The 15,854-nt window shown below is 39.5% G+C and overlaps 1 protein-coding gene across 1 annotated transcript in view; it reads left to right on the top strand.

Annotated features, from left to right (window-relative positions):
• Nucleotides 1-15,854, top strand: part of LOC119478400 (ephrin type-A receptor 6-like) — a 69,978-nt gene that overhangs the window by 823 nt on the left and 53,301 nt on the right. Inside the window, exon 2 of the mRNA XM_037753123.1 lies at nt 9,849-9,913. Within this exon, the coding sequence (XP_037609051.1) occupies nt 9,849-9,913 (65 nt within the window). The remainder of the gene's footprint in view (nt 1-9,848; nt 9,914-15,854) is intronic.

The raw sequence follows: 15,854 nt of genomic DNA, 5'->3' as shown, positions 1-15,854 counted from the left end.
GTGTTTCCCTCCAATGTCAATCTGAAATGTGTCAAACACAGTCAAACATGCATGAACAGCCTAACAAATGCATGTAAAACATTTCAATTTCTTGGCTGAACTAAGAGATGTCAGTCTTGGTAACTGAAGATGTATCTGTCCGATAACCATTGATGCTGTATTACACAACACCTCTTTGAAAGACTAGACATGCCAGTAGCCTAATAGTAATATATTTGTTAATTGCACCACCTCTCTTTTAAAATAGATTAGTCTGGCTCTGAATTTATATATATATATATATATATATATAAAAAAAAACAGCCTCAAAATGCATGCAAAATGGTTTCCAAACCAAAATATGTTAGTATATTGATCTGTTATAATACGCACAAGCACGTAAAACATAACTTCATGTTTTTGCAGTGTAGTCTCAATTACTGTCACATATTAAATACTTTAAACAAAATACAATGTAATGCCTTCACCTGTGCCATTCATTATATAGGCTATTTAGCACATTAGATAATACAATGACACCTGGGTGACTAATGTGTTACTTCATGTGTTAAAGGTGTATTTCCATCCAATGTCAATTTGTTGATTGATATGTACAGTTGGTCTATCTGAAATTTGTCAAACAACAACAGAAAACACAGTCAAACATGCATGCACAGCCTTAAAATGCATGTAAAACATTTCAATTTCTTGGCTGAACCAAAAGAGATGTCAGTAACTGAAGATGTATCTGTCCTATAACCATTGATGCTGTATTACACAACACCTCTTTGAAAGACTTGACATGCCAGTAGCCTAATAGTAATATATTTGTTTATTTTTCCACCTCTCTTTTAAAATAGATTAGTCTGGCATTGAATTTATATATTAAAAAAAACAGCCTCAAAATGCATGCAAATTGGTTTCTAAACCAAAACATGTGAGTATATTTATCTGTCGTCCTGATCACTGGTGTATAGGTTACAACACATATCTCTGAAAGACATGGTATAGTATTAATAATGTGGTCACATTTGCACACCTACTCTATGGCAAAATAAATGAATTTGGATCTGAATTTAACAAAGAAAACACATTTAAAGATTTACAGCCTAAAGTCATCAATCTGCTGGTTGAACCAAGACGTATCAGTCTCACAATCAATCTATCTGTACTCCTGATCATTGATACTGTATAGATTACAACACATGTACATGGCAATGTTTTAGCAACTTTTTCAAGCCACTCCATCTGAAATTATATTAATATTAAAGGAACAGTGCGTATGATTTAGCGACATCTAGCGGTGAGGTTGCAGATCGCAACCTGTCCCGTGAGCCAAGCATGTAGAAGAACTAAGGTGAAAACGTGAATGGCCCTATCTAGAGTTGTTGTAAGAGTAGTGTAGGTCATTTGGAGAATAGCAGAGCCAGTGTGTGTACGTGGGAATTGAGTTATGAAGCAAGAGAGAGAGAGAGAGTGGCGGTGAATGTGTGTGAACAAATAAGTGAGCTGGTGGAGCAGAAGACAGAGTTAGTTTAGCTTTGAGAATATCAAGTGGATGTACAGTGGAAGTTGCAGTTTGTGCAGAAATAAATGCTGCAGCTCCTCAAGACCAACAGAGGTGTCTGTGTCTTGTTTCCCGGCGGCTGAGTGGAGTGACGGCGGGGGTTAACTCTGGACCGAGTAACGTTATCGACTCCGGCCCAAGCAGGAAAAGTTAACGCAGTGGTTTGTCTGTTCTGGGCTCCTGTAGAAACATGGCGGCTCATTCTAAGGTAACAAAAACACAACGATTCTTATTTTCAGGTGATTTTACATTAAAGTAAACATACTTATTCATATTATATTCCATTTCTGCCAATAGATCCCCCAAAAGGCTACACACTGTTCCCTTACCTTTGCTCTGAATGTCACAAAAAAAAATATAGGCTACACATTTAAAGGCAGGGGGGGTGATCTTGATAAACTAGCGAAAAACCGAGCCCAGTGTTGAAAAGTCTTTTCCGATGAAAGTAGCTAGCAGCATTAGCTCCAAAAGACGGTAAATCTAGCAAGAAAGTCGCCAAGGCGTCAACACAACATAAACGTGTCATAATGAACGTGAACGGCGAACATGGCTATTAGCAAGCTGTCAAGCGAGCAGCTTGTGGAAGACTCCGGTGACGCGCAATGAGTGCACAGGCAGAGTATGCGCAGGTAGACAGGTAGTTAGACAGGCAGGTAGCCCATCCAATCATTACACTCGGCTGAATGAAATGATTGGATGGGTTTATTACAGTCCTGCAACAGACACAGATACCAGATTTCTTTCTTTATTTTATGTCAGAGCACTTGATTTATTGATTTATGTCGGAATGTAATGAGGATTTCTACAAATATAACAAAAAATCTTTCTAAAATCTTTACCAACTCGCCTTTAAAACACATGTACAGCATCAAAATGCATGCGGAAATGTACAATTGTTGGCTGTTTTCAGTGGATACATCTGTAGTCTTAATCACTGATACCTTTCAACTTAGAGCACACATCTTTAAAAAGGACTAAACATCGCGATGGAAGTCACGCTTTAGCAAGTTTTTCAACCTACATCTCAAAATAGATTCATTTTACTCTGAATTTGATCGTGAATGCCCACTGAAATACACATTTACAGCATTCAAAATGCAAAAATGCACACCTATAGGTTGTGTGTGTTGTTACAGACTCAGAGCTCCATCAGCCAAATTATGGAAGAGGCTCTGACACTACACCTCCAAAATCTGAGTGCACAAAAACGTTGCCACAGCTATAGGGACCCGAGTGTTACAGAAAATGTCAGCCTCTGGCACACTCTGTCAGCTATACTGATACTTTTGAGTTGCCTATTTCTGTACCTCTGTCTTCTATGAGGAGTTCATACATTCATGGATAAAAATATAACAGATTTTTGGCCCATACAGGATTCCTACACTTGTATTATACTTACTTTATTATATTATTATTATGGTGGACCAGGTTGACACTAAAGGTATCAGAATAATTTCCCACTTTCCATTTCTAGTCAGTAGTCAAAGTGCATATGTATGAGAAACACAGGACATAATGATTTCATCTCCCCTCATTCGTACTCATACAGTAAGTCACATGGGTAAACGGTTGCCATAATGTAATCTGTTCTTGACATCTAGCACTTTCGCACATTTGCAGAGGTCAGTTTAATATTCCTTCCTGAATGTATAATGTTTGGGATACACATTTTCAAAGACGACAGGAGCCCTTTCACTAGCCAAATGTCAAAGTCTCCTTCACTTCATTTTTCTGTGTGAGTGTGTGTGTGCGCTCAGCTTTCCCCACAGGATGCCTGTCTGCCTGTGGTGGTGACAGGCTTGAAGGGGAGGGGATGCTCACAGGGGAAACTTGAAAAAAACGACAACGTGAGGAGTTTAAAATGTAGTGAGAGCAAGCTTATATATCTGTTAGCTGAGTGCAATTTATCAACTTCTCTTCTCTCTAATGAATGTGAATCACTTGTGTGTGTGTCCTCTCAGACTGAGAGAGAGGTGAGATGTAGTTTTTATATAACAGGTTATGTATGTGTCATTTAGCAGTCAATATAAAGTCATTTGGTATAAATTACGTCAAAAATGAACTTGCCTTTTCTATATGATTTCTTTAAAGTTGACTTTTCTAAGCTCCCGCCTCTCTTAGTTACTGTTGCTATATGTCTGTCAAGCCCTCCGCTCTCGCACAGCACATATTCAGTTTACAATCACAAACGGTGTCACTCAAAATTCTTAGCAATGTTTGAAACAATGTGTCCTTCACCTCAGACCAAAGCAGGCTCTTAATTTCTAGTCAGAGACCGTCAGTTTCGCCGACTAAAGCATAGACTGTTTATATGAAATGGAAGTAGTCACTGTGACGTCACCCATTGATTTGTGCACTGCCGTTTTGAAGCCTCAAGTTGGATGTTTTGGCCTTCGCCATCTTGGTTATTTGCAAAGACAAGTGACACGAGAGGGTTTGTACAACCAAACACTGAATAAGACATTTTCAGGCGACCGCAAAGGTAACCTAACTTTCGTGAACTGAAAACACACTGTGAAAGGGTTAAAGGTGTAAGAAGAAAACGCCAGACCGGACAACGCCGTGGTAGCGACCTGTCAATCACAAGGTAGCCACACCCTAAAGCATGCCCTGCTTTATGGTCTATTTGACTATAAATGGGATCATAATTTACTAAATGAACATCATGCTGTATTGAAGAAGACTTGAAACTAGTGATTGAGACCATAAACTCATGTTTACAATGTTTACTGAGGTAATAAATCAAGTGAGAAGTAGGCTCATTTTCTCATAGACTTCTATACAATCAGACTTCTTTTTGCAACCAGAGGAGTCGCCCCCTGCTGGCTATTAGAAAGAATGCAAGTTTAAGGCACTTCAGCATTGGTTTCACTTTTCAGACCCTGGAGTTGCCCACTGGACTGAAATTACAACTGTCATTGGCAGATTGTATTATTATTGTACTAATTAAGCTAACGTTAGCATCATCCAGATGACTGGTATCAAAAGGAGAATCTTGAAAAAGGAACCGATATTAGAAATATGCACTTGATGGCTACATACATGATATCGAGCTAAAAGCCCCAGGCTAAAGCTAGATGTCCTAGGTAAAAAGTCCTCACCAGTTGTAGATTCATCATGTTGAATATATGGAAATAGAAAAAAAAAAAAAAAAAACTCATCCTCATCAAAGAGTAAAGTCAGTACTGAACCCAAAGAGACAGAGAGTAAAAACTAAAACGTTAAAAGTACAAATTCCTCGGAACACTTCCTTTGTTCCCAGTGGCTGACTGATTTAACAGGCAGCCTTCTTGTGGTGTCTCTTGGTCCCAGTTGGTCGGTTGCTTTGTGATTGGCTGGTTTTGAATATGTCGACAAGTCGGATGGAGATGTTGCCGTTTTGTATCCCTTCTGCTGCTATTGCTCGGTGAGGTGCTCTCTGGTCTCGTCGTGTTTAGAGGGCTGGTTGACAACATAAACATTCTAAATGGTCGTGTCTAGAAGGTAACCCACAATTTGTTAATCTCTTGCGAGATGGTTGGGGTAGGCATTGACCTTGAATAGTTAAAGTTGCAGTGGGTAGAGTTGGAGCAAATATTATTAAAAAAAAGTTATTTTCATAAAATGAAATAATATTTATTATAAAATAAAAAAGTCACTATATCCTGACAGTAATGCATGACACAGGTAATCTGAAAGAAATCATGTCTCTCTGGTGTCCTCCGGTGCTCTTAATGGCATCTGCAAGATTTCACAGACCGGAGGAAAACAACCAATCAGAGTCGAGCTGGATGCAATCAAGCAAATCCTCACATCTGAAAAGCTGTAACTAGCTGGTATTTTCTCTCGATAAATGGCTCACACACAAATCAACTATCAAAAATGTCATTGGTAAATTATCTGTAAATCAACTAATCCCTTGATCGACTGAATAGTTAAACATTTCTTTGTTAGTGTGTATTTTAAAAGGAGGGGTCTGACATCTCAGGCAGATGCTGCACTGTCTTCCTCTTTTAATATGAGGATGCTGCAGCATCATCTTTGTCATGATCAGGTGAATTAGACGCTGCTGTCGACTTTTATTATCATCTCATATAGAAAATAATGATTCTTCCTCTCCCAATGGCTTTCTGAAACAACATCCTGGAAACTGAAAAAAGACAAGGGCCCTTATGGAAATGCCCGTCTCTCTGAGGGATCTCAGCCAATTGCTTGTCTTCTTGAATATCCTCAGCCAAATACTTAAATAATTGAGGATTCAGACTTAATGTCTAGCTTTTGAGTGTTCGTGAACCTCTTTTAGGGACGATATATATGAGGCATTTCCCATTCCTCGCAAACCCAGGTTTTAGTCTGCTGTCACCCACTGAGATAAAGCAGCAATTTTCTGAAAACTACTGCTCAATAAAGGCTGTGTACTGAAGAGACCTGTGTTATATATGAATGTATTGTAGGTAGGTGAGGATTTTTTAAAGTGAAATCACACATGTGGTGCCACTGAACTTAAGTCCATGCATTTGGAGGACACTACACACTACAAGAGTGAAGGTAAAATAATAGAAATATACCAAACTGTATCATGATATACAGTACGTGTAACTGAAGATGAAACCTTTCCTTAGTAGGAGACACGCTTAACACACTTAAACAGATACACTTATTTGTTTTCTTACTGAGAGTTTGGTGAGAAAATTGAAACCACTCTCTTTGTCTGTACGGTAAATATGAAGCTGCAGCCGGGAGATGATTAGCTTATGTTATATTGTTAAATAATCTGCCCACCAGCCCCTCTAAAGTTCACCAATTAACACATCATATCTCGTTGGTTTAAAACGTAGACTGTATATAAAGATGAACGATATGACAGCTCCCCAAAAGTGAAGGTCAAACATCTTGATCGCCCCCTGGTGGCTGGCTGCTGTTGGATGCTAGCGGATGGGACATGGTCCAAACTAAAAAGTCAAAGTACACGTCAAATAATTTTTTCCCAAAGATGGTTTCTGTCATTTTAGGTAGTTCTTATCAGGCTGATGTATGCTCAAGTGTTAATTTTTCTGATAAGTTTGGTTTTAATTAGTTATTGCTTTATATATGTATATATATATAGTTTTATTTGCTGTAAAAAGGGGGGTGAGACGTCAAGATAGACAGCTGTGATTCTTTCTTGCTATCAAGTTGTAGCCGTGCTCGGCCTGCGATTGGTTTTAGGCGGGTGTGTGGGAAGGATCTCAATGCCACAGCTCCACCGCCCGATCACTACTGCGCAGACTCCAAATTACGTCAAAAGCGCAAGGTGGCAGTCCCCATATCCGGGATATTTTGTTTTCACTTCTGCACAGTGGGAGGAAGTGGAGATTTGTCGTCCGTCTTTATATTCAGTCTATGGTTTAAAGGAAATGTGTGTAGCATTTCGAGGGATCTATTAGCAGAAATGGAGCATGAGCCATTCATAGCTACATAGGGAGAGAATCTGCCATGTTGCTCCGCCAAGTTTCTACAGTAACACAAAATGGACAAACCAAACTCTGGCTGTAGAGAGAGCCTTTCACGTTTTTACGTTACCTGAAGGCCACCGTAGTTCTACACAACGTTTGTGAAATAACAGTAACGTGAGCCCCCAAGTGCAAAACCGCGGTACCTCCAGCTGCCTCTGAGTGAGGCGAAACGGCGTTACCACGATTTTGCACTCAGCAGCTCACATCAATGCAGCCTAGAAAAGGGAGGAGTGAGCGGAGGGGTACTCAGTTGGTTGCAATCTGCAGCCACACCAAGAGATGCAAATCCTACAAACTGTACTTTAAATCTGTACACAAACAGAAATGTATGAAGTGACAAGTTGTGGTTTTCTCTTGTGACATTGGAGTCTTCGTGACGTGAGCAGTGACTGTGTTTCTGACTGTACTCAGTGTCAGATGCTACGGAAGTTTAGTCTGTTGCTGGTACAAACTTTTTTGTGCAGTCTGGTTCAAAACTAGGCCCATACAAGCACTGTCATTAAGATTAATAGCTCAGCAACCACCTATCTACAGCAGAGTCATCACATTGTGATTGTTGCTGTGTTTCAGTGAGCTTCGTTTTAACCAGGGAGTAACACGGCTGAGCTGACAATGCTTTCAGTGATGGAGGCTAAAAGCAACTGAATACACTCAGTTCAGCTTCAGGAGTCAGTGCTAAACATTTGTTTCTGACCCAGCAATATCAGTGCAAGTGTATCAACGAGATATCACAAGAGAAACTGTGGCGATTTACTGCTATATAGATTATTTGTGCCCACCATATTTTCTAAAATGTGTCCTATGGTCCTATAGAGAGGGCAGTTGCAGATTATTACGCTTCCAGACACAATACCCAGACAAGAGTAATATGATTTGTCCTCCTGATAAATACTTGTCGGCATGTGTGTGTGCAGTGTGTGTGTGTGCTTTGAGTGAGAAAATCTGTGTATCAAATTCAGCAGTGTGGTCTTGGGTCATCTATTATTTCCTGGCTCCAAAGACAGTTTGGAGGAATTTAATTATTTTATGACTACATTACTGCGTATGTATGTTTGAGTGTGTGTGTGTGTGTGTGTGTGTGTGCGTAACCGAAGGACAGGCAGACAGTGAAGGGAGTTGGTTGGAAAAGTTTGCAGCTGTCAAACATGGATGAAACATCGCTCATGATTATGAAAGATTGTTTTTCTAATTTTGTCAAAAAATCAATATCTCTCTGTCTCTCTTTGTCCGTCTCACAGTCTCCCTCCTACTCTTTCTCTCTCTCTCTCTCTTTCTCTCTCTCTCCCTCTCTCTCTACGTCCTCCTTTTGAACAGAAGCAAGGCCATCTTATTATAATTCAGTCCTTAATTACCAGCAGGGGATCAAGGCTAAATGAAGTCTCTGTAAATACTGAAGTGGTTCATTTAGTCTCACCAAAGTGTATCTTCTCTGGTTATCTGACTTGTTCTCAAAACAGTAGCAACCCCATTAAATTAGTCCCGATTTGGCAAAGTCAGGAGTGACAGGTCGTCTGAAGATGTGACTCTTTGGTCTAAAGTGTCGGCCACTGAAGTGGGACGCACTTTATTGATAGAGATTGTAATTAACTGGCTGTGTGGAGACAAAGGAAATTGCACATTCATCATATCAAATTGGCTCAGGGGGCTCAGCGAGGGCCAGATAATGGCTCTCTTCATGCCTGGGCCGTGACCGGAGTGCAGACAGCTTAAGAACGTTACACTTGTATGAACACAGTGTGGTCACGGATGCACACAAAGGAACAAAGTTGTTAACACGCTCACACAAAAACACTACCAAACACCAATTCTGTGTTTAGATTACACTTTATTTTTGTGTTTTGAGAAGATCACTGTGTCAGATTAGCTATTAGAGTCATAAATTCTTGGCATTACTTTGCCGAGCATGGATGTATAATAACACCTGGATATGGCACCGAAGCCTTGCTTCCCATATTTTACAGTGGTATTGCAACAACGAATCCCCAAAAGACATTTTCCCCTAAGACTACCACTGTAAAAGAGACGTCTGTAAAACTGTTGACAGGACACCGCGAACTGCAAACAAGGTCAATTATGACTCTTTATTATCCATTTTTTATCCATGGAGGTTTTATGTTTGCAAAATTTTCCTCAAGCCAAGAATAGCGATTTAAATATCTGTGACGTCATGTAAGGTATAATGTACAGCGAGCCGGTCATTGCTGTGAAAGAAACCCCAACAGGGCTATGCCGCACCCCGACGCGGAGCGGAGGGAAATTCAGTTAACTCCAAACAATATTATATTATCACTGAAAAGGTTGTCGCTATTCATAAAGGTTGGCTGTATTAAATGAGTTTTAATTATGTCATATCTTGTTTTGTTAAATATTTAAAGTTTCAATAGTCCTTCCATCTTCCCCCTTTATTCATCTTTGTCTCATCTTTGATGTCATGTAGCACAGAAAACTCCTGACCTCTGAGAAGGAGAGCACTAATCTTCCAGACTCCCAGACGGAGGGCGGATCTGTGTTAGTGTTGTCCTGGACTTTCCTAAGAGCTGTTATTTCATAGGTGGTTGAATCTGATAAGGGCTTTACAGCTCTGTCAGCCCCTCATTGACAGCTTGATAACTATTGTCTGCTCTCTTCCTATTTTGTCACCTCCATTTCTTTTCTTTTTAAACTCACTGTCCAACCTCTCTGGCACTCTCTCTCTTCCCCTCTCCGCTCTCTCCTGTCACTCTTTGTGCCTATACTGTCGTTCTTTCACTCTTTCAACTTTTCTCCTCCATTTTACATGACTTTCTTTTGCACCAACCCCCTCTCTCTCTCTCTCTCTCTCTCTCTAGTGGTTCTGTTGGACACTACGACAGTGCTAGGAGAACTGGACTGGAAGACCTATCCTGTCAATGGGGTGAGTGACATTAGCATCTCTTAAAAGAAGAATATTCACTGTTAAGCTTGCGTTCATTGAACATAACCAGTCAAACTAGTGAGCAAATTGAACAATATAAACCAAAAATTAAATAAAGCCGTTTGATGTACTCATTAAGTGGGGAATACCTCAGACCTGAACATCCAAACTATTCTCAAACTGACCTACAACCCTTTTTTTTTTCCCAAAACTGAACTCTTGAGTCTGAGAAGTCAAAGTTGTCAAAGTTTTACTCTTAAGTCAGAGACAGGAGACAGGACTTTGAGTCTCATTAAAAACATACAGGCAGCAGGTCACATATTTGACATGCCAACCTTCCTGACAGTCGTCAGACCAAAGTGTCATCCAGTGAGGAATTGATTTGGTGATTTGCGGGTCAAGAACCGTCTATATGTCAAGGTTAAAACTGGGTAAGTTTTTAAGATGTCCAAGTTATATATAATTGTTTCAACAGCATTTCAATGCTTTACTTCAACATGTGCTTCACATTGAAATATACCTCAGTCAGCCAAGTCACATGGAATGGATTATTATTAGGGCTGTCAAAGTTAACGCGATAATAATGTGTTAGTTTTAACGCCGCTAATTTATTTAATGAATTAAGGTAACCCATCGTTTGGAGGTTGTAGCGGGCTCAGTTTTAAAGCTAGAGTGACGATCATGAGGCATCATATGAAACTAGAAAAAACCTAAGGAATCCATTGGTACCAACCATGTCATACTAGCTTGTCGGGAAGGAGGCTGAATAACGCTCTAAACATACGCTAAATTTTCATGAAGACAAACTGGAATGGCCATTTTCAAAGGGGTCCCTTGACCTCTGACCTCAAGATATGTGAATGTAAATGGGTTCTATGGGTACCCACGAGTCTCCCCTGTACAGACATGTCCACTTTATGATAATCACATGCAGTTTGGAGCAAGTCATAGTCAAGTCAGCACACTGACACACTGACAGCTGTTGTTGCCTGTTGAGCTGCAGTTTGCCATGTTATGATTTGAGCATATTTTTGTCATTTTTTTGTGTTATTAATTGTTTTCCAAAAATAAATATGTACATAGATTTGCATAAAGCAACATATTTGTCCACTCCCACGTTGATAAGAGTATTAAATACTTGACAAATCTCCCTTGAAAGGAACATTTTGAACAGATACAATTTTTTTTTATTAATTTGCGATCAATCACGATTAACTATCGACAATCATACAATTAAATATTTTAATCGATTGACAGCCCTAATTATTATGCAAATGCAGAATATCTACAGCATTGATGTTTGGTGTCGAGGCTCTGACCTCACCAACACAAGGAAGTAGGGAGTGAGGAGTAATGATACTAACTTCCCTCTATAGGTGACTCAGAGCCTATGGATGCTGGGGTGGAGGTGAGGCTTGTGAATTGCTGTATGAACAGTGGCAGCAGTAGCAGCAAGTCACAACATAGCTTTCAGGTGAGCGGTGTGGCAGCTGCCATGCAGAGTGTGCAGAGCTTTGATGGCTTAAAGCTGCAGTGGGTAGAAATGGAGAAAATATGACTAAAAAAAGCTATTTTTATAAAACGGTCACTATATCCTGACAGTAGTGCATGAGACAGGTAATCTGAAAGAAATCATGTGCCTCTGTGTCCTCCGATGCTCCTGATGGCATCTGAAGGATTTCACAGACCGTAGGAAAACAACCAATCAGAGCCGAGCTGGAGCCTGCCGTCCAGCTGCCGTCTATGAGAGCTGGCTGTCAATCACTCGCAAACTCGGATCAAACGGTCAAACTAGGCAAGTCCACAGCAACTTTTCATGGGGTTTTCTGGTAGCAGTCTACAAACAGAGAAGGTAACGGAGCTGAAAACTTTGTTAAGTGGCGGACATCCTGATGAAACGAAATGGTGAGATTGTAATAGAGGCAATAACTGCGGTGGATGAAATGACCATAAAAGTAAGACAGAAATTATGTCTGCCATTGCCGATGTACAACTTGGTGCTATGAGCAGCTCTCAGCTACTTCCATTTTGTCAAATTAGCTCTCAAGGTTGGAGACCCCCTCTGTATGATTCACTTTATCCCAGTTTTAACGTAGACATGATGTCTTTTCACCTGCAAATCGCCAAAATGATGCTCACTGGGTTAACCTTAAAGAGTCTGGAGATGCTAAAACGTTGGTAAGAAAATGTTATGGATATAATGTGCTGTTGTTACTTTTAACCAACATAATTTAACAGAGAACATGGAAGCAAATGGAGCTGCCATTCCTGGAGGAGGCTTTTCAAAATCCTGTTTACATGTTTGTGCTGGAAAACATGTCCTTGTTACAGAAAACCAGATACATCATTATTTTACTTTTGAGAAACCGGAATGTGTGATCCTGCTTTCTCAAAGAGAAACAGGAGCACTGTGGCATGTAAACACATCTCTGATGGCCGTCTGAGCCGGCACGTCTTGGACTCATTTAATTATCAAGAGAAACAATGTGATGATTAACAATATCATGGTCTACGTGTTGATACCGGCAAAAGCCTAACACCAGTGTAAGCATGTGTCACCCAGTAGACAGATGTTGTTAAGATAAAACCAATTGGCTTGTGACACCTTACAAAAAAAACAGTGTCCGGTCGGGTCCTCATGTACGTTAGTTCTTAGCAATTCCACCAAAGAGACATTTCCTAAGTGACATTTCCCCTAAACTTCTCAGATGGTCTCATTTAAATAACTGTTTGAGGACCAGCGAGGTATCATTTTTCAGTATTCCACAAAAAGACTAGAGAAAAGACAAAACATTTATATGGATTTGTGTTGCAGAACTTTCCTTCTTTCCTACTCCAATAATCATCTAGTCTCAGATGTAGGTGACCTGACTGTACAGTAGATAAATTAGCTCCAACTCAACATCGTATTCTCATACAATGGTCCTCATGATATCTTAAGAAATGTTATTCCTCATTTTTTTCATACGGTTTCTCTCGAATGTCCAGCAACTGTGTTCTTCTGTGTTCGAAGGAAACAACTTAGTTAGGTTTAGGCAAGAAAACAACTTGGTTAGGTTTAGGAAAAGATTGTGGTTTGGGTTAAAATAACTCTGGAAGTGGCCTAACTTAAGTATGGAACTTAAGGGCACCGGTCTCCTGGGCGAAAGTCTGATGTTTTCTGACCCGCACATCCACCCCGACCTCCTCCCCTCTTTGTCGTTCTTTATACTTCCTGGTTCATGATTACATAGATTACATACAAAGTGATTTTGTGGGATTGATGTACAAATTACAGTGCATTACTTTTTGCTGCTTACACATGATTTCATAAGTATCAAAAATGTTTTAAAAATATATTACATTTGTAATATCTAATTTTGATAATACTTCTGTGCTTTTACTTAAGTAAGATTTTGAATGCAGGACTTTGACTTGTAATGGAGTATTTTTACATTGTTCTACTGGTGCTTTTACTTCAGTAGAGTATCTGAGAGTTTAAGTAGGTTCATCCTGAGTTGATTACACGCCTCCGCAGACAGAAGATAGTGATCAGAAACTTGGATAATGTTATTATCAAATGATCAGGGATATGGATAATTGGGTTACTCTGTGTCCTATATAAACATCATATCCTGAATATGATTAAGGACAAGATTGACTCATAACAACTGTGTACATGTAAACACTCCAGTCCCAAAAGGCTGGTTTACCACTAGTTTCAGACCTTGACATCATCTGAACATGAACCATTCTGACAGCAAGTCCTAACTTATTACAGCTTACAACATAAATATAGATCATTTATACACACGAATTCAGCACATAATAAATACTTTAGGCATAATGTTACTGGTAGTATACTGCTATTTAAATGTCAAGTTCTTTATCCTCCCGCTCATCTTGACTCTATTCACAAACAACACACACTTTACCTCATATAAGATATGAATAAGAATTCAGAAATAACACTTTGAGAGACCATTTCTGAAACATAAAGGCAGAATAAATCTCCTAACATCTTGACTCAAAAGTCTCTGGTTGTCTCCGCTTGTGTTTTTTATTAAACACATACGATAATATTTACGTGCAATGTTTACAGATTTGATCAAGCCTGTAGAATATCTGGATATTAAACTAATCTAATTGTAGCATATCATTCTAATGGGGCTACGCCTGAAGGGGAAATACTGTAGACTTCATTCTTACAAATATTTCAGCTGGGGCTGAGCAACCATCAGCAACAACAATCATTTTTCCAGGGTGTTGTGTCTAATTCGGGACACGAGGTGGTAGCGGGACTGTTTGTGCTTCCAGGCTATTATTAAAAGTGTAATAAATCCTTTGGAGCAAAACCAATAAATAGAAACAAAATACTGAGATATTTCCAGGGCCAAATACCAATATTGCAACAGCTTCTTCCCCCTTGCACACAGCCGACACAGGGTTTTTGCTATGGGGAGCAACAACGGCATTAATTGGTTGAACAAAAGCATGACGCCACCCCCCAGATTCACGTCAAATCAATAATTCATTACAACTACAGAGATTTAATGATATTTTCATAACACCTCTCTCTCTCTCTCTCTCTTCCCCTTAGTCTGACAATGACAAATTGTCTTGTTTTAATCAAAACCTCACACCTCTTAGCCAACACCAGTGTTGTTAATACAACAGTATCTGTCTGGGCAATGTAGGTACAGTAGGTATGTATGTGTGTAACATCCTAATGTGTTTTTCAACACCTAGTGACTTGAAACGTTGACTAGAATTTCACCTTAAAGGGGAACTCTTTTTTTCCTGCTGTACACATAATCACATGGATTCTTGTCGGCTGTGTGTAAATACAGGTGAACACTGGCTAAACCACTGTTTTCCACTGAGAATATAATGACAGTCGTCAGGGCAGCTAATGGCAAAAGATTTTTGGAAGAGAGTTGAACTGAAAATGTCGTCGTTTCCACATATGCGAGTCAACCGGAAGTTCATTCATTCCTATGGGAACCTCCGTGATATCCGATGTGTTTGCGAAACTTCCGGGGTTGGGGGGGGTGGGTTTCCGTCCGTAATTTGCCACGAGTACGTTGAAAAATAAAAAACTTTTGAGGCAGATTACGGGCAGACCGTATGCACTGTGCATTAGCAAATTAATAAACTTATCAGCTCTATTTCTAAAAAAATTTGTAAGTGAAAAGTTTGAAGGCATATTTAGCAGTTTTGTGAACTATTTTGTTAAAAGACATTTGAACCAGCACCTGCTACCAATGTTAGTGTGTGTGTTTGTGTTTATCTGTAAATTTTGTGGTTGTGAATGAATAAAAACACCACATTTTTAAGATTTAAATTGGATGCTTTACAATGACTGAAAAGAGGAGAGACTAATCTATAGATACATCTACTACATGTTCATGTAGTATCATTAATGTAGGTTTATATAGTATAACACTGGGTGGTTAAAGGTTAATGAACGTATCCTCACTGGAAAGAAAAAATGTTTAAAAAAGCACCTCATAGAGACTGCTATCAATCAGATGACTACACAGGATAAATGTGGCCCCTTTGACCATGAGGCAGGCAGCATTATGGGGTTTCCATCTTTACAAACGTGGTCCACTGTTTTTGTGATTAGAGTTTCAAACACTGATGATCCAAAATAAAATCCACCCATGATGATGAAGAATGCTCAGATGTATTTTTTGCTGGTATTCACTACCTGTGTCTAACATACTCTGATATTGAGACAGGTAATTGTCCAGTGTCAGTATGTGAGTATGATGATAAATGATCACACACTGTAGTTTATAGGTTGAGGCCAAATGCAAAAGCTCCTCTGAAGAGTCTAAATGTTGTTTGGCATTAAAAGCACTGAATTAGCATCAAATTGTCACTATAAACGGCACCTCTTTGGCTCCCTTTCTCTTGCTCTCTCGTTTCTGACAGTTCCAATGCCATCACTTGCAGT

The sequence above is a fragment of the Sebastes umbrosus genome, chromosome 2 (genome assembly GCF_015220745.1).
Source record: "Sebastes umbrosus isolate fSebUmb1 chromosome 2, fSebUmb1.pri, whole genome shotgun sequence".
Classification (NCBI taxonomy): domain Eukaryota; kingdom Metazoa; phylum Chordata; class Actinopteri; order Perciformes; family Sebastidae; genus Sebastes; species Sebastes umbrosus.
This window is presented reverse-complemented; position numbering and strand designations above follow the sequence as displayed.